This window comes from Enhydra lutris, unplaced genomic scaffold (assembly GCF_002288905.1).
Source record: "Enhydra lutris kenyoni isolate GAN:26980312 unplaced genomic scaffold, ASM228890v2 scaffoldscaffold88, whole genome shotgun sequence".
Taxonomy (NCBI): Eukaryota; Metazoa; Chordata; class Mammalia; order Carnivora; family Mustelidae; genus Enhydra; species Enhydra lutris.
Window position 1 is genome coordinate 3,433,870 of NW_019154172.1, and position 17,964 is coordinate 3,451,833.

The following is a 17,964-nucleotide window of genomic DNA, read 5'->3' on the forward strand; positions in this document are numbered from 1 at the left end:
GGGTTAATGCCCAGTTGGTTAGGCCTGTAAATCGCCCTCAGCTTCTTCCCCTACTCACCTCTGCTGCCACCAACTGAAGAGAGGACGACGGGGAGGTCTGCACTGGAAATAAATAATGGGGGCTGCTTCTGTTTCTGGGAAAAGATGGCAGGGATCTATCCAGGAGTCTCACCTCTGGCAGTTCAGAATAAAAAACCTTGCTATTCTTGCTTTCTCTAAAACGGCCAGGTAAACTTGAATTCTGAGCACTCCGGACTGGGGAGAGGGTCGTGGGAAAAGGGTATGGCTGGGATTAGTGGAGAAGGGGAAGAAGGGAGGTGTTTTGGAGGCAGAGAGAAGCCCTGAAATTCCTGAGTCCTGTCATACTAGGAATGGGTCGCCGGGAAAGGGGCTGCCTTGTTCCCCACTTCCCTTTCTGTCTGCCCACTTGTCTTCCTAACATCACTATTCCTTCCTTAGTTCCTTTCATCTTTTATTAGGAGCGGGCTGGGGAAGTGCTGTGTGTCCTCTCCAGCTGTGTCTGTGACAACCCCCTTAGGCCCTCCATCGTTGCTCCCCGATGTCCTGAGGCCATCCCCTCCTTTTTTCTTCTGCAGCTCCCCCCCCCAACAATGGTCTCTCCCGGTGCTCAGTGGCGCCGGGGGGGGGGGGGGGGGGGGGGGGGGGGGGAGGAGGAGGGCGGAGGCGGGGCCGGAGCGTGTATGGGGGGGTGCAGGTCTGCATTGCCGCTTCCCCTGGTACTCGGAGCAGCAGTCGACGCTGCCGCCAGCCCCGCGCCCGGGACCCCCGCCCGCACCCGGGACTCCCCTTACCCGGGGCGCCCAGGCCAGGTGAGACCCGTCTCTCAGTCTCTTACCTCCACCCCACCCGGGGCAGAAGCATCCTTGCTTTGCCTTGCAGCCATTTTATCCTCCGATGCTTTACTGGGGGGGGGGGGGGGGGAGGGGGGTTGACCGTCCCCACTTTAGGGGTGAGGGGGCTGGTGGTGGTCTGAATGGATATTTATTTCAGTTGCTGTGAGAATCAGAATACATATATGGAGTAGGGGTGTTTTTCTCGACCTTAGCCAAGTCGCTACTACCTCTCAGATATGGACGGGGTGGGGGGTTTTAGGTGGGCTAGCGTTCCTTCAAAGTCCAACGCCCTCCTCACCTTTCACACCCTCCGCCGCCCCCCCCCCCACCAATCCCCCGCAATGGTAAGTGACCTTGGCTGGGGCCAGAGAATGGATACTGCCTCAGTCGGCTTGCCTGGAGTTGGGGAGATGGGGGCAGAGGAGGAAGGGCAGGTGAAGGAGGGAGGGAAGGGAAAGGAAGAATGGAGATGCTGGGTAGAAAGATGGTAAACCACCGGGGTTGAAACGCGCTTGGAAGGGGCTTTGGGTCGTTGCTCCCAGGTAGGGGGGGAAGGGTGTTGAGCGATGATGGGCACTTGCCCAGAGGCAGGACGAAGGGTGGTGGTGGGGGGTGGGAGGCACTCAGAGAATAGGTTCAGTCAATTCTAGGGGCTCCTCTCTTACGCCAGAGCAGAGGCGAGATGGGGTGGGGGGGTGCTGGGGGGTTGGCTATTGCTGCAAATGCCGGTAGAGGCGGTCTCTATGCCTGCGCTTGTGGAGGTCTCTCCCTGCCGCCCAGCATCTCGGTATTCCTCCGCTGTGCCTTCTCAGCGGACACCTTCATCTTTTTCCCCTTCCGAACTGTGAATGCTCCATCTTCCTAAGCCTGGGATAGGATGTAAGGAGGGGAGGTGCAGCCTTGGGCACCTTGGGTGGGAGCTGAGGCTCAAGTCACCCAGCTGTAACAAGAAGGGGAGCTCCAGCCCTCTCCCCACCCCTCCACCCCCCGCTCCCGTTTTACCCCCCACCTCCCCGGTAGGTGGATGTTTTAACTGACTGCTTCTTAATGACCTTGTCACCTGGGCTAGGGAGGGTTGGGGAATGCGGGTGACTCCCAAAGTCAGGGATTTTGATGGGGCGGGGCTGGGGGGGGGGGGGCTTCTGGACCCTCTCCTTATCGTCCAGAAGGGCAGACTTTGCTCGGGAGCCCCCCTCCCCCGTTCTGCAGAAAATCTCCTGGGCCCATTTTTTCTGGTCAGGTGGAGCCAGCCAACCTTAAAGGGCCATGTAACCCTGAATCTTGTCTCCTATAACCTCCACCTCTTCAAGTCCTGTCTCTCTCCCACAGGCTTAGCCACCCTGTGCTGCTTTGGGGGCTAAAAATAGCACCACTTCCTCACCAACTCGAAGAATTTGTCTTCTTTCTCTCCCTTCTGACCTCCTGGGCTCATTGGCCCTGGGGGAGCTGGCTGTTGAGTGATCATATCCGGCTGTGGCTCTGGGGGCCTTATCTACCTACCCTCCATGTACCTTCTCAGGAGTAACTAGTGTTGACAAACACAGGATGTGGCTCCTGGTGGGTCCATCTGTCACCTTCAGGGTTTGGGGGTTGGGGGAGATCCTAGATGGGAATGAAAGGAGATGAAAGCAAATGGACATGCAGTGAGGGGACTCCACATTTCCCTCTCTTGCATGGGGGATGGTTGGGGCCTTGTATCACAAAGAAAAGAAGGTGACCTAGGGGTCACTGGTTTTGGTCATTGTGGTCCACTGCTCTCATCAGGCCCAAGGGGCTAAGGCCCTGCTTGTCAGTGCTTCTCTCTGAGCCACGTAGCGTGACTTACCCCCTTCTACCCGGGCTTCTGTATGCACGTGAGACATTTAAGGAAGGCCTTAGATGGGTGGGAGCAGGAGGCAGGATATTTTTAGGGGAATGTTCTCTGATCAGAATCTCATCCTGCTTCCTCTTTTTCTGTGAAGGAAAGGGGTTTCTCCTGTGCTTCCCTCTGGAGGATGTCTTTTTTGGGGGGAGGCCCAAGGCCCCCTTCATTCTCTCCTGGCCTCCTACGCAGTGCGGTATTTGTGGACTCGGAGGAGGAGCAGGAAGGATTAAGGGGGATTAGGAAGGGAGGCCCTGGAGAAAAGAGTCACAGCTATGGACATTAGACCCCCATGCTGGAAAAGTATAGATCTGATCAGCCATTTCTATTCCTGCCCACACTAGGGAAGGGGCCCATGGATGATGTCCTGAGGGAAAGTGGCAGCAGCCAGACATTGCCTCTTCTCCATGACCTCAGGTTCCAGGTCTCCCCTTTTTTGAGTCTTCCTTAGTTTGTCTGGAGAGAGACAGTGTGGGCCCATCTGCTGGAATTAATTTGAACACAGAGGGGTCTTTGGACTCTGTTTTGGGAGGATACTGGACAACAACCTCCAAGTACAACCTCCAGTTCTTCTCTTGCTGCTTCCTGCTTCCTTCACATTTTTTTTTTCAATCTAGTAGGAAGGAGGGAAACTAGTATTTATAGAATATCTACTATGAGGTTGAATTCTCTTGTGGACTCAGAAAAATAAAATTATCCCCAGTTTAAATATAAGGACACTGAGGTTGAGGGAAATTAAATAATTTTCCCAAAAGCAGTCAGTAAAGTAAATGGCAGAGCTGGGATTTCAACTTAGGTCATATAACTGTTGTGTGCTTTGCCCCAAACCAGCTTTCTCCATGAAAATTCAGAGGTGGCTTTTGTCCTGGGGTCTCATGAGGGAGTGGAGAGGATCTCACCATATTATCATCATTGCAAGGAGTAATGACTAGTATTTATTCATCACTTTGTATGTGCTGGGTACTATCCTAAGGAACTTCTACATATTGTGTCATTTAATCCTTCCTTTCCCCTTCTTAAGGAAGAGGAAACTGGGTGTTCAGAGTCATGCCTGAGGTCACTTAACTAGTAAGTGCTGAAGCAAAAAGTCAGACCTAAGTCTCTCCAACTCTGGAACCCATCTTTTACCCACTGAGAAGACCCCTTCTTGTGAGGCCTACAAACATGGAACTTGAGGGGAGGAGCACAGAAGCCTCACTTCAGGTGACTGAGTCAACAGTTGGGAGGACTTGGTCCCTATACACATTCTTTCCAAGCTCTGCACCAAGTAAGAAAGCCAGAGCGGACTAGAATAGAGAATTCTGGTTTCCCATATTTCCTGTTTTGTTCTTTGCAGGTCGGTGGTAAAGCAAGGAATCTGATCTTTATGTGGGACAGGGGATCAGGAGGAGGGCTCTAGGTGACCCTGACTCTAGAGAAATCTCATAGGGCTGATCTCCAAGGTCAGAGTAAGGGGCCTTATACTGAACAGTCCACAGTTGGTCCAGGAAATCACCCCTTTTTACTGAGTGTGGGCTTAAAGCAAGGAGACCATCTGTAATACGTGGCCCCAGAGGGGCTCTGGTTGATGGGAGCTCTAGCTTGGCCTTCTTTATCATCTTAGGCTTCACAACCTCCTTTCCCCCCCCCTTTTTATATTTTCTAGATCTCCCGAAGCTTCTAGAAGAAAAGTAGGTGGACTTTCCTGAGTTATCCTGGCTCTTCGTCTTAGCCCCCACAACCTGGCTCCCCTCTCCTTTCCTATTCCCCTGCTCCCCATCTCCCTTCCCCATGTATCCAACTGAATTGGCCAGCACTCCTCACCCTCTTTTCCCCTCCTAGACTTTCCCATTTTCTCATTCCGTGGCTAGAGATATTTGAACACACTTCATCTAAGTACCTGGAGGAAGGAGGCTTTCTGACTTCACAAATCCTTGAACAAAATCTGAATAAGGAGCAGGGAGTGGAGGAGGTATAGTGAAGCATTCCCAAAGACATCATGGAAGAAGGCTTCAGAGACCGGGCAGCTTTCATCCGTGGGGCCAAAGACATTGCCAAGGAAGTCAAGAAGCATGCGGCCAAGAAGGTGGTGAAGGGCCTGGACAGAGTCCAGGATGAATATTCCCGTAGATCCTACTCCCGCTTTGAGGAGGAGGACGATGACGATGACTTCCCTGCCCCTGCTGATGGCTATTACCGTGGGGAAGGGGCCCAGGACGAGGAGGAAGGTGGCGCATCCAGTGATGCCACTGAGGGCCACGATGAGGATGATGAGATCTATGAGGGGGAATATCAGGGCATCCCCCGGGCAGAGTCTGGGGGCAAAGGCGAGCGGATGGCAGATGGGGCTCCCCTGGCTAGAGGGAGGGGGGGCTTGGGTGATGGGGAGGGCCCTCCTGGTGGCCTGGGGGAGGCGCAACGGCGGAAAGAACGGGAAGAACTAGCTCAGCAGTACGAAGCCATCCTCCGGGAGTGTGGCCATGGCCGCTTCCAGTGGACACTCTATTTCGTGCTTGGCCTGGCGCTGATGGCTGATGGTGTCGAAGTCTTTGTGGTGGGCTTTGTGCTGCCCAGTGCTGAAAAGGACATGTGCCTGTCAGACTCCAATAAAGGCATGCTAGGTAAGACACACTGGGGAGGCACTCTACCCCTGTCCTGCCCCAAACTCTAGAAACACCTTTGGTCGTGAGAACCCCTGTCCTTACCACTGGGCTCCTAGAACCCTGGTCCCAAGATGTCCCCAGAGGGCTTGGAGTTCCTCTGCACAATCTCCCCTCACACACCCTCCTCTTGAGGCTGGGTCACAGTGAGGTCGTTTGTGCTGGGCTGGGGCTTGGGTGGCCGTCTGCTTAGTTCTCCAGGAGGTGGCCATGTTTCTTTGGACAATTCCCTTTTGTCAACTTGACCCTTTCCCTGAACTGGGAAACAAGAAATCAGTGTCTAAACTTCCTAGTTTAGATGGGAAGTCAGTTTAGGCTGACTAGGATAGGGGAACAATCCTAGGTCCATCTTCAGCCAGAGAAGATGGGCCACACTTGCTCTTGGCCAGGCTTGGGAGTGTTCAAGGGCCAGTGAGTGGTCTCTAATGGCCCTTCCTGATGTGAACCCTGAGGGAGGAAACTCCTCAGACTCACCCACAAAGGATCTCTCGTTCTTGCCCTGCTCCCAAGTTGCCATGAGACCTTGGGCAGATCCCCACTCCTTGGGGCTTGGCTGAAGCATGGCTAAAATGCGGAGTTTAGAGTAGATGATTTTTTTTTTTTAAGATTTTATTTATTTGGGGCACCTGGGTGGCTCAGTGGGTTAAGCCTCTGCCTTCGGCTCAGGTCATGATCCCAGGGTCCTGGGATCAAGCCCCGCATCGGGCTCTCTGCTCAGCAGGGAGCCTGCTTTCCTTCCTCTCTCTCTGCCTCCCTCTCTGCCTGCTTGTGATCTCTCTCTGTCAAATAAATAAATAAGAATCTTAAAAAAAAAAAAACAAAAAAAGATTTTATTTATTTATTTGATAGACAGAGATCACAAGTAGGCAGAAAGGCAGGCAGAGAGAGAGGAGGAAGCAGGCTCCCTGCCGAGCAGAGAGCCCGATGTGGGGTTTGATCCCAGGACCCTGGGATCATGACCTGAGCTGAAGGCAGAGGCTTTAACCCACTGAGCCACCCAGGCGCCCCTGGAGTAGATGATTTTTAAGATCAGTTCCAACTCCAAATATAGGAAGGAAGTAAGAAACAGGAGAGTTTTAGGTCCAGAAGCCCTAGAGCTAGGAGGAGTAAAAGACAGGTTCTGTGTGGGGGATTTCATGGGGGGGACAGAAGGAATGGGAGCTGCTTTCCCAGGTACACGAGAGACCCCTCCTGCTGCTTTGAGGGCATCAAGGCTGGGAGGGGAGAGGTGACCCTAGGAGGGTTTGGGAGTCTGGGACAATCCATTGCTCCTTCCAGGCAAGCCAGAGATGGGGATGGTGTGTGTGTGTGAGAGAGAGAGAGAGGGACAGAGAGACAGAGACAGAGAGCAAGAGCTGAGAGCAAGCAAGAGAGAGCAGGGGTCGGGGGGGAGAAAGAAAGAATTCTTGGGATCTCCCATGTCTGCCTTCCTGCCTTTGAATCCCTGGCCTGCAGGGGTGGCCTTCTGTCTTCACTCATATTTCACCTTCTCTTACTTGCTCTCATCTCTGGGTAGACTTAGCTATTCTAGAAGTCCTCCAGCTCCTCGATCCATTCTGCTGCAGCTCTAGCTCACTTAATGCTCACAAAGTGTGAGAAAGGAAGCATGTCCTCTCATACCCCTGCTGCCTCTGTTTCCCTCCTTCAGGACTTATAGTCTACCTGGGCATGATGGTGGGAGCCTTCCTCTGGGGAGGTCTGGCTGATCGGCTGGGCCGGAGGCAGTGTCTGCTCATCTCGCTCTCGGTCAACAGCGTCTTCGCCTTTTTCTCATCTTTCGTCCAGGGTTATGGCACTTTCCTCTTCTGCCGCCTCCTTTCCGGGGTTGGGTGAGTGGCCACTTCCTAAGCCCCTGGAGGAGTCCTGAAGGAGGACCGTACATGGTCACTGTTGTATTTCTAGAGCCCAACACAGTGCCGGCATACCAGATGTCCCTCCAGTCTGTATGCATTGAATGAATTCCTTTCTCCTACCAACTTCAGGCCAGCTTCCCCCTGTCCAGGACCCATCTACCGCCTGTCCAGAACAACATTCCTTGTCTGGTCCTCTCCTCAGTCTGCCACCTACCCTCTAATTCCATTCTGAGACTGGCTCCATGAAGAGGCCTGGTGGGTCTCAGCCTTAGCCCTGGGTGCCTGTAAACCCTTGAGTTATCCCCTTTCCTGTTGACATATTTCCTGCATTTGATAAAAGACCTTGCTAACACCCACAGCGGCCAGAACTTGGAATCCTTGACCCATCACACTCCCACGCTCCCTGAGGTACCAGCATGCGTTCATTGCCGGGGCCGCAAGCTCTTGTCCTTGGCCTGCTCCCCACAGACCTGCCCTCAGACTCTTTTCCCATCTTTCTCCTCTGGGCATTTCCCCTCTTGTCCATAATTATCTTCCCTCTCATGCAACTCTGCAATCATCTTCAAGATTCAACGTTTGTGCCTCCTCTGCCCCTGAGGCCTCCCTGCCTGTCTCTCAGGGTCCCCAGGATGGGTGCTCGCTGGCTGCTGGGGAGGGAGTATGCAGGGCACTGTGGGAGAAATCTCTTTACTAAGGTCTGGCAGATGAAAGGCACTCAGGGATGCAGAGCGCTGGGGCAAGGGATCAGGAACGGGCCGTTTTCTAATGCTCTAATCTCTTGCGATGCCCTCCAGGATTGGAGGGTCCATCCCCATTGTCTTTTCCTATTTCTCGGAGTTTCTGGCCCAGGAGAAACGTGGGGAGCATTTGAGCTGGCTCTGCATGTTTTGGATGATTGGTGGAGTGTATGCCGCTGCCATGGCCTGGGCCATCATCCCCCACTATGGTGAGCAGCCCCCAGGGAACGTGCCCCAGTGTCTTCCTCTTCGGCCGGGTGCCTGGTGGTGGGAGCCCCCCCAGCCTCGGGCCTCTCTGCTGATGCTGACTTGTCCCTGCCAGGATGGAGCTTTCAGATGGGGTCCGCTTACCAGTTCCACAGCTGGAGGGTGTTTGTCCTTGTTTGTGCCTTCCCTTCCGTGTTTGCCATCGGCGCACTGACCACACAGCCGGAGAGCCCCCGCTTCTTCCTGGAGGTAAGTGGGGTGGGGGCTGGCCCGGGGGACGGGAGGCAGGGGGTTCTGTGTTCAAGCACTCACGGTGGGTTTGGTTTGGGGGACCCTCGCAGGGTCCATACTTCTGGGGTCTTTGGCTTGCTTCCTTTGGTGCTGTATCTCTGTAGGGGGTGGTCTCTGTGCACAGAGAAACGAGGGTACCTCCTCACCCAGCAGTGGCCTAAGATGTTGTGGGCAGGGGGCCTGGTCCCGACTTTAGAGTTCAAGAGACGTTCTCATCCTCTACTTCTTCCCTCTCCAAGTAGATCTTGGTCCAGGAGGGTTAGGAAGCCGCTCTTCCTCTGACCATCTCCTTGCCCTCATCAATTCCCTTGTTTTCAGTTCTCTTTTCATTGTCCCCATGGATCCCTAGGACCCATAGTTGTATCTGTCTCCTGGACTCCCACTACTATGGCCCAAGTCCGATTATATTTTGCCGTATCCCTTCGTGGCCCTCGTTCAGAGCAGGTGATGTCCGTGCCCAGAGGTCGGAGGTAGTGGGGGGAGCCTTTTTGTATCTTGGGACTAGAGAAGCCACAGGGAGGGGGCCTGTTGCCCTGGCTCAGGCAGGAGCTAACCCAGATATGGGAACTGTGTCTGTGGCTCTAGAACGGGAAGCATGATGAGGCCTGGATGGTGCTGAAGCAGGTTCATGACACCAACATGCGAGCCAAGGGCCATCCTGAGCGAGTCTTCTCTGTAAGCCACAGCCCTCCCCGCGATCCTCCACAGCACTCCGGTCCCAGCCCCACCAGCCCCTCTCTACCTTCCCTGACCTCTCCAACCATACCCCACACCCTCCCTCAATGTCATCTCTCGGGGTATCGTGGCACGTCTGTCCCCCACCCCCTGCTTGCATTTTGCTCCTGGAGGAGAAACCGAGGCACCAGAATGGGGTTGGGAAATACAGACTATATGATGGCTAACCCCCGATCTTGACCCCAGGTAACCCACATTAAGACGATTCATCAGGAGGATGAGTTGATCGAAATCCAGTCAGACACGGGGACTTGGTACCAGCGCTGGGGGGTCCGGGCCCTGAGCCTGGGGGGGCAGGTAACGAGGGATGGTTCCGTGAAGAGAGAGAAGGGAGCGGGAGAGGTGGAGATGAAGGCAGGGCTGGAGCCTGTGTGTGGGGATGGTGGGTGACCTGAAGGGAGGGGGTTGAGTCGGAGAAGGGGGGACCTGGGGGTACTAGAAGTTAGTGCAGCCTCTGTCTGACTGTTCTGTTCCACCTAGGTTTGGGGCAATTTCCTCTCCTGTTTTGGTCCCGAATATCGACGCATCACTCTGATGATGATGGGCGTGTGGTTCACCATGTCATTCAGGTGAGGGGGTGTGTGGGGGCGGTGGGGATCAGAGTCCTGAAGACCAGATGGAAGTTAGACAGGCTGGGGGTGGGGGTGGGGTGGGGAGACTTGTTCCAGGCCAAGGGCAGAGCAGATGCATGGGAGATAAGAGTGCGGTGGGTGAGTAGACCAATGTGAAGTCCCCCCGGACCCTGGGCAGTCGGTGAAGGGAGGAGGGGTGAGGGATGAGGCTAGAGAGGTGAGCAAGGTCCTGACTCTCTCCCCCCTCATTTCTGGACCCTCTGGTCCTAATCCTGAGCCTTGTCTGATTCCATCGTCCTTGACTCTCCAGCTACTACGGCCTGACTGTCTGGTTTCCTGACATGATCCGCCATCTCCAGGCAGTGGACTATGCAGCCCGGACCAAGTTGTTCTCTGGGGAGCGTGTGGAGCACGTGACCTTTAATTTCACGCTGGAGAATCAGATCCACCGCGGGGGACAGTACTTCAATGACAAGTACATGGGGAGCTTTCCATGTCTCTTCTTCCCTGTCCTTTCTACCTCTTGTATGAGCCTGGGAGTTCGGAGACGGGGTGTTTGGGGGGTAAATACCTGGGGTTTCTCCTCACTTCCAAGGGATGAGTCTTTGAGGAGGGTATGAGGGTGAGGGGAAAGTATGTCTCATCATCCTGGCCTTCCAGGTTCATCGGGCTGCGTCTGAAGTCAGTGTCCTTTGAGGATTCCTTGTTTGAGGAGTGTTATTTCGAGGATGTCACTTCGAGCAACACATTCTTCCGCAACTGCACGTTCATCAACACTGTGTTCTATAACACTGGTAAGGTGGTGTGGCCGGTGGCTGTCAGACCAAAGGGCTGGGTGGACCCTGAAGGGGGGAGAAGGAGCCTTGCTCATTCCCTAGCTCAGGGTTCACAAGCTGAGATCCGTGGGGCCCTGCAGGAAGGTGGTACGCGGGCCTGTGAGCTACTACCAAGAATTCCAAAAATCGAACGGAAATGGAACATTCTCTGTAATAGTTTTAAGACTACCTGGCAAAAACATCAAAGTTCTTTGCCTTTGAGCTGGAATTCAAGTAACTGTGTGATGTTATGAATGCACTTTTGAAGAGGGCAAAACTCATTCCAACAGGGTCTTCAGGAAAAAAATCATAAAAGGGATATTTGGTGGGTAAAAGGTTGGAAATCATTGCATTAGTCCAGTGCCTGTTTGTTTGTTTGTTTGTTTTAAAGATTTTATTTATTTATTTGTGGGGGCGCCTGGGTGGCTCAGTGGGTTAAAGCTGCTGCGTTCGGCTCAGGTCATGGTCTCAGGGTCCTGGGATCAAGCACCGTGTCAGGCTGTCTGCTCAGCAGGGAGCCTGCTTCCCCCTTCTCTCTCTGCCTGCCTCTCTGCCTACCTATGATATCTCTCTCTGTGTGTCAAATAAATAATAAATAAAATCTTTTTAAAAAAAGATTTTATGTATTTGAAAGAGAGAGAATGAGAGAAAGAGCATGAGGGGGGAGGGGCACAGGGAGAAGCAGACTCCCTGCTGAGCAGGGATCCGGATGTGGGACTCGGTCCTGGGACTCCAGGATCATGATCTGAGCTGAGGGCAATTGCTTAACCAACTGAGCCACCCAGGCACCCTGTTTTGTTTTTATTTTTGTTTTGTTTTTAAACATTTATTTGAGGGGTGGGGTGGGGAGGGGCAGAGGGAGAGAGAAAGAGCCTCAAGCAGAGTTCCTGCTAAGCAGGGAGCACCACGAAGGGCTCGACCCCACTACCCTGAAATCACCACCTGAGTGGGAATCAAGGGTCTGCTGCTTAACTCAGTGAGCCCCCACAGGCACCCCACATTAGTCCAGTTTTTAAAACAGTGATTCTCAAATTTGAGAATCAAACATGAACTGCTGCTTTGTCAGCTAGACTGAGTATCCCACCCCTAATGGAGTACTGGGTAAGTTTTTCCCACCTTGCAAGGAAAAATAATGGAAAGGACTTCTAATGATTTTTAATATCTGGCTCAGGAATTTTTCCTAGACCCACAGCACCACTACTGCTTATAGTCAGCTAGGGCAGACAAAAGGAATGAATAAGAAGCAAAGATTATTAGTGAGATAACTTGGAAACAGCCAGTTCCACTGTTCGGTTTCATAGACTATGGTCATTTCCTGCACCATAGGAACAATCCTGGTTGCCAGGGTGCTTTCATTTGATGTTTTATAATGAATGCCCTGAGCAAGTTTGAGAGCCCTGCCCCCCACTACCCCCCCCCCCGCCCCCGTCCCACTAACCCCACAAAGGCAGCGCCTTGAGCCCTGCCTTGAGCCTCCCTATCACATTTCACTGACCACCTGCCTTCCTTGGTCTTGGCCCCCAGACCTGTTTGAGTACAAGTTTGTGAACAGCCGTCTGGTGAACAGCACGTTCCTGCACAACAAGGAGGGCTGCCCACTGGACGTGACAGGGACCGGCGAAGGCGCCTACATGGTGTACTTTGTCAGCTTCTTGGGGACGCTGGCTGTGCTTCCCGGGAACATCGTGTCTGCCCTGCTTATGGACAAGATTGGCAGGCTCCGGATGCTTGGTAAGGGGGCGGGAGGGTGGTGGTGTGACAGAACTGACTCGGGGGCCGGGGAGCAGGGCGAGGCTGTCAACACGCTTCTCCCCTGATTCTGACGGAAAAGCTTAGCCAGAGAAGGTTCTCTCTCTCTTCTGTTTAGGTCTTGGCTGTGAGATGGGGTGGGGCCTGGCGTGGAAGCTTCTCTGGGGGGTAAAGGAGGTAGGCAGAATAGCGAGCACGCAGGCTTGGAGGCTATGGGTTTTGAATCTCAGCTCTGCCCCTACCTTGGGCAAGTTACTTCACCTCTCTGAGCCCAGCGTCTCGTCTGCAAAACGGGGGTGATGACAGTACCTGCCTGATGCATCAGATCAATGCATGTAAAGATCAGGCTCCCTGGCCCATAGCTGTCATTGAAGAGATGGTTGTTACTGACGTTACTAGTAAAAAGAGAATTATAAGGGAGGTTGGGGATGAGGGAGGAGCCTTCGTTTTGAGTCCTTTGGGAAGAAGAGTCTCATCCTGGGCTACCCTCAAGCCTGGTTGATGGCATGGGGTGGGTCGTGGATGGGCATCACTGTGGCTGGGTTCATGTTCCCTCCTTTCCTGGCTCCAGCTGGCTCCAGCGTGATGTCCTGTGTCTCCTGCTTCTTCCTGTCTTTTGGGAACAGCGAGTCAGCCATGATCGCCCTGCTCTGCCTTTTTGGGGGGGTCAGCATTGCATCCTGGAACGCGCTGGACGTGTTGACCGTTGAACTCTACCCCTCGGACAAGAGGTAGTAGGAGTGTCATGGGGGCAGGGCCGCCGGTTTTGGGGGAGGTGGGATAAGGAAGTGGGCTGAATGGGAGATCATCTTTAGGGTTAGAAGGACGCACATTCACATGGAGTTTCTCCTCTAAGGGCTTTTAACTTTAGTATTCGCTCCTTGAAGTCTTAGCTATTAACCAAATTTTTTGGTCTTTTCACCTTGCCTCCCAATCTCTATTCCCTGATGTCCATGCCTCACCTCTCCTATCCTTCCATCCTTCCTCTCCTTCTCGGACACCACCTGCCATCTCTCCGTTGCCCTCCCACCTACTTGCCCATCCCCGACAAATCCTCCCGTGCCTCTTCTTTATCTCCTCTTCCGACTGCCCTGGGGACTTGGAACAGGACCACAGCTTTCGGCTTCCTGAACGCCCTCTGTAAACTGGCAGCCGTACTGGGGATCAGCATCTTCACATCCTTTGTGGGAATCACCAAGGCTGCCCCCATCCTCTTTGCCTCGGCCGCGCTTGCCCTCGGGAGCTCTCTGGCCCTGAAGTTGCCTGAGACCCGGGGGCAGGTGCTGCAGTGAGAGGGCCGCCGGGCTTTCGAGGGTGGCAGGCACACTGTGAGGCCAACGGCTCCTTCTCCCTCCCTGCCCTGCCATCCCGGCCCGAGCAGCCTCACTCCCCACTCCCCTGTGTTCCGTGTCTTAGCCGTGTGTTTGTGTGTGCGTGTGCGCGTGTGCATGTGTGTGACCCCGTGGGCAGGAACTACAGGGAAGGCTCTTTCATCCCCATTTGGGGATGCAGCTCTCCTCCCCACCTCCTACCCCCCATTGACTTTGCACAGGAGAAGGCTCGGGCTCCCCCTTCTCCCCCAGTGTTAGTGAGGGATCCTAGCTCTTCCTGGCTCTAGGGGGTCCAGAACAGGCCTCCTGCCCTCCCCCTCATCCCCTCTACCTGGGCCCTGGTGAAACCGTGGGCATGTGGTTGCGCTGGGGGCTGGGGCTCCGTGTAGTCCATGGACCAAAAGAACTTCTTAGAGTTGGAAGGGCCTCAGGTGCCCTCTCACAGCTGTCAGATGCTGGGGGAGTAGCAATAAACCTCAGCCCCCTGGCCTCCCCACCAATTTGGGCTACAAGTAAGGAGCCTGAGTTTTATGAAATTAGCTGATTCTTATTTATTTATATATTAAGTTCTGAGGCAGCTCAGCAGGACTGTGTGTGTGTGAATGTGTAACACTTCACGTATGTGTGTGTATGTGCCGTGGGGCGGGGTGTCACTGTCCTAAGATATAAGCCAAGGGTCATCTCCATGGATACACACACTACCTGCCTCCCGTAGTCCCTCCCCTAATCTTGTTTCTGGGCCAGGCCTGGGAGGGAGGAGCCCCAGGCCAGGCTAGGATGAGTCCTGCAGTCTAGCCGGACCAAGGGCACCTGACGAGGTCCATCTCCTCGCCTCCTCTCAAGAAGCACAGGCCTCTGGAGTGAGAGGCTCTACCCACAATAGCACAGACAGGGACAGCACAGCTGCCCTCCCACCCCCCACCTGTCCCCTCACAGGCAGGGTAGCAGGGGAGGGAAAGAAACCAGGCATGGGGTCAAACCAGCAGATCAAAAAGCACAAGGAGCTGGGGCAGGGGCAGAAAGCAGGGGCCCTCCCAGCAACTCCTCTGAAGTGGGAAGAGGTTGGGCAATAAGCCAGGGACCCCCTAATGTGGGACCAGAAGCCTCAGTTTCCCCATTTCACCCTTTCTACATGATAGCCCCGGTAAGTTAAGCTGCCCTTGTCTCACCCCACTGTGGCTGCTTTCTTTGGTGCCCTCCTGCCCCCCCACCCCCCACTGTAGCTGTGACGTGTTGTAGTTTTTAGCTGTTTGTAAAATGTTAAAAAAAAAAAAAGTTAAAAGGAAAAAAGTGAAAACAACAACAAAAAAAGAAAATCCAAATTCACCCTCCTCGTGCTGCGTCTGGTGCCCCCACCCTGTGGTCTCTCCCCCATTTTGTAACACTGAACCAGGTGGGGACTGTTTAACTCTTTGGTGTCTGTGCTCAAAGGACCGCCTTCTCCAGTGCCCAGTGTACAAGTGTGTACCCCCTTTCCTTACCCTTCATTTGCTGGACGCAGCCTTCTCCCTTGTGCCCTCTGAAGGGGCCCATCCATCTCTCCTGCTCTCCTGGGGCACCCCCCTAAACTCAACTCTGTTGATGTGAAAAATGAAATGAAAAATAACGATGAAAAATAAAAAGGAAATAAATCCTTAAAATTCCAAATGGCTATGTCTGTGCTCTGTTCTAATCAAGCCATTTTCTGATTTTTTTTTTTTTTTTTTAATGGTAGCTCTCTAATAAAACTCCATTCTTTCCAGCCTACAGCTGACCTTGAAGTCAGGGTCCCACCTTCCCTCTTGGTTGATCTCTGCGCCTCTCATCTCCTATGCCAATTCACTTACACATCACTGCCAGGTCACTCTGCCCCAGAATGCTCTGTGGTATGCCCTTCCTCAAAACTCAGTGACTTCCTATCGTCCAACCAGATGCAGTCTAAACTATAGCTCAAAATGATCAAAATTTATGTTCATCTTTTTCTTTAGTATCTAGAGTCTATTGCCACACTGAGGTCATTAAAGTTGTTTATCTGGACATCACTTCAGCTCCCCTCAGAAATACTTTAAAAGGCTCATAAGGAAAAGGACTATATATAAAGTTTTCTCCTTCTATATTCATTTTTTGTATTATCATCTTTGCACTGCCTTAGTGTGTTTTAGTTTTTGTTTTGTTAAGGATTTTTCTGAGAAACAAAGGCAAATCCTTTTGGAAATGGACAGGTTGATAGAAAGCCAAACATTTCCCTGGTATGAAATTCAAAATGTATTTGTAACTCCTGTCTTGTCCAATCAAGTCACTGTCTCGTCCAGCTTCTCTGCCTTTGCTTGAGCTCTTCCCCCTACTTGTAACATCTTTCCTCTCCTTTCAGGTTTAAATCGACTTTCCTTTAAAGATCCAATTAGGTCACTCCCCCCAGGGAAGCCCTCCATGATCACCTGAGGCTACTCTTTCCCTGGGTAAGCTCTGATCTCCAGAGGATATGTATATGCTGGCTAAATGGGACCCAAGGATCCTTATCCCTTACAAACACCAGACTGTATTGACCGGAAGAAAGCCCGTAGTTTATTCACAGACAAACCATTAGCATCCTGGTCTTCCCTCTCCCGAGGCTCAAAGGGTTCCCCGAGTTTTCTTGTTCCCACCCAAGCAAGGGGGGCTCATGTCCAGTTGAGGGTTTTCCTTCCACTGGGCCGGGGTCCGCGCCTGTATGGCCAGTGCGTGGACTGGCCCAGCCAGCTCCTCAGAAAGGGCAGCGTGGACCAGCCGGTGCCGTTGTAAGGGGCTCAGTCCCTCAAAGCGAGAGCTCACTACCGCCACGCGGAAATGCGTCTCGCTGCCTGGTGGGACCGCATGGCCGCCGCTCTCGTTGCGCAGCTCCAGCACTTCGGGGTTCAGGGCCTGCTCCAACTTCTTGCGAATGGCTGCCTCGACGGGACCGATAGTCCCCAATCCTGCGCTGCTCCGGGACAAACAGACGCGACCAGCCATGGAGAACAGGCGCCCGACCAGCTGCCCACTCAGCATCGGCTACCGCAGAGACAAGGCCCAGAGCAGTGAGGGTCAGGGCCTCCCACCCCGAACCGCCCACATCCGCACTCCGCTCCTGCAGGGTGCCCGCCTCAACTCCAGACACCAACCCTTCCCTCTGTGTGACGTGGGGGAATTTGGCCTCCAGCTGCCGGCAGCAGAGGGCCTACGAGGGATCGGAAAGGGCCCGCGAACAGGCACTTTAGCAGAGAGTGGGCCGGCGGTTGCAAAGACAGGGTACGCGCAACTCGGGGTTTGTGGTTGAGCCAGTGTCCCCTTTAAACCCCAGGCTGGGCCCTTTCTACCTTCCGCTCAGCCTTGGCTACCACAGTTGTGGCTCAGGGACCGGACTCCTGAAGTTCTCGAACAAATGCCTTCGTCGCGTCCCCAGGCACGCTGGGAAATGGAGTCCTAGCTACGCAGTAATGGAATGGGCAGGCACCACGTGATGCCCCGAGGGCTCACGGGAATTGTAGTCTATGAGCTTTGGCGACTCGTGCTTTTAGGTTGTGAAGCAGAGTTGGAATAAATCCGGGAATTCCTGCTCAGTTGGGACTGCTGTTACTTGATACATTTTATTGCCATCGAGCTGAACTCCTTTACTTTACATACAAGAAAATGGAAGCTCGTTACATTTACTGGACACATAATTACTGTGCGCAGACCAGTCCTGGAGACTGGGAAATAAAGCTGGTCCGGTCCTCGAGAATTTTCGAGAGCACTGAGGATGAACAAGCAAGCGGGCAGTTACAATATTGTGTGCTAAGTGCTATGATGGGACGGAGAACAGGATTCTAAGGAGTCATGTCAGCCAGACCTGGGGCGCAGAGGAAACTTCAGAGAGGAGATTTTAGGAGAACAGTTTAGAAGAGACAGCTCGAAAGCCGCTGTCTCAGTCCCTCATAGTCAAGCTGTGGTAGTCGCACACGCAAAGGCCAGGAGAGAGAACTTTGGAGGAGTGGTTACTTAGGGTCTAGTTACGTGTAGTCGGAGCCTGGAGGAGGGCGGGAGGTGGCGGGGAGGGGGCAGAGATAATGGTGATGGGGAGTGAGTGAGTAGGTAGGCGTGCTTGGGAGAAGGCAGGGGCTGGACCATACTGGACCTTGTAGGCCTTGTTAGGTGACTTTGTCTTTATCCTGGTAGCAGTGGGAGGCTAGTGAAGGTTTTAATTAGGGTTGTAACGGGATGAGCTTTTTTTTTCCGAGATGATATGTAAGTTTTCAATTTGTATTTTATTTTTTATCTTTAATATTTTATCGATTATTTCTCCATATATTCCCAAGTATTTTCCCCAGCTTCTAATTTTGAAAA

General features: G+C 53.2%; 2 protein-coding genes across 2 annotated transcripts; one reads left to right on the top strand and one right to left on the bottom strand.

The window, feature by feature from the left end:
* The first annotated feature begins 694 nt into the window (after window positions 1-694).
* On the top strand, window positions 695-13,800 carry LOC111162053 (synaptic vesicle glycoprotein 2A). The gene is made up of 13 exons (XM_022526241.1): window positions 695-830; window positions 4,361-5,315; window positions 7,003-7,183; window positions 8,002-8,153; window positions 8,267-8,400; window positions 9,028-9,117; window positions 9,364-9,474; window positions 9,658-9,746; window positions 10,060-10,224; window positions 10,410-10,543; window positions 12,089-12,295; window positions 12,885-13,044; window positions 13,422-13,800. The coding sequence occupies exons 2-13, from the start codon at window positions 4,694-4,696 to the stop codon at window positions 13,603-13,605; spliced, it is 2,229 nt and encodes a 742-aa protein (XP_022381949.1). The 5' UTR covers window positions 695-830; window positions 4,361-4,693; the 3' UTR covers window positions 13,606-13,800.
* Window positions 13,801-16,165: 2,365 nt separating this feature from the next.
* LOC111162019 (bolA family member 1) lies at window positions 16,166-17,056 on the bottom strand. The gene is made up of 2 exons (XM_022526175.1): window positions 16,959-17,056; window positions 16,166-16,653 (listed from the first exon to the last, which is right to left on the bottom strand). The coding sequence occupies exon 2, from the start codon at window positions 16,648-16,650 to the stop codon at window positions 16,237-16,239; it is 414 nt and encodes a 137-aa protein (XP_022381883.1). The 5' UTR covers window positions 16,651-16,653; window positions 16,959-17,056; the 3' UTR covers window positions 16,166-16,236.
* Window positions 17,057-17,964: the final 908 nt, after the last annotated feature.

What these genes read in the sequence shown, in the direction of transcription:
- LOC111162053 (XM_022526241.1), top strand. Translation starts at nt 4,694, where the DNA reads ATGGAAGAAGGCTTCAGAGACCGGGCAGCTTTCATCCGTGGGGCCAAA. An exon ending in CCCTGAGCCTGGGGGGGCAG is followed by an intron (nt 9,475 to 9,657) that starts GTAACGAGGGAT and finishes TGTTCCACCTAG; the next exon opens with GTTTGGGGCAATTTCCTCTC. An exon ending in TGGTTCACCATGTCATTCAG is followed by an intron (nt 9,747 to 10,059) that starts GTGAGGGGGTGT and finishes TTGACTCTCCAG; the next exon opens with CTACTACGGCCTGACTGTCT.
- LOC111162019 (XM_022526175.1), bottom strand. Translation starts at nt 16,650, where the DNA reads ATGCTGAGTGGGCAGCTGGTCGGGCGCCTGTTCTCCATGGCTGGTCGC.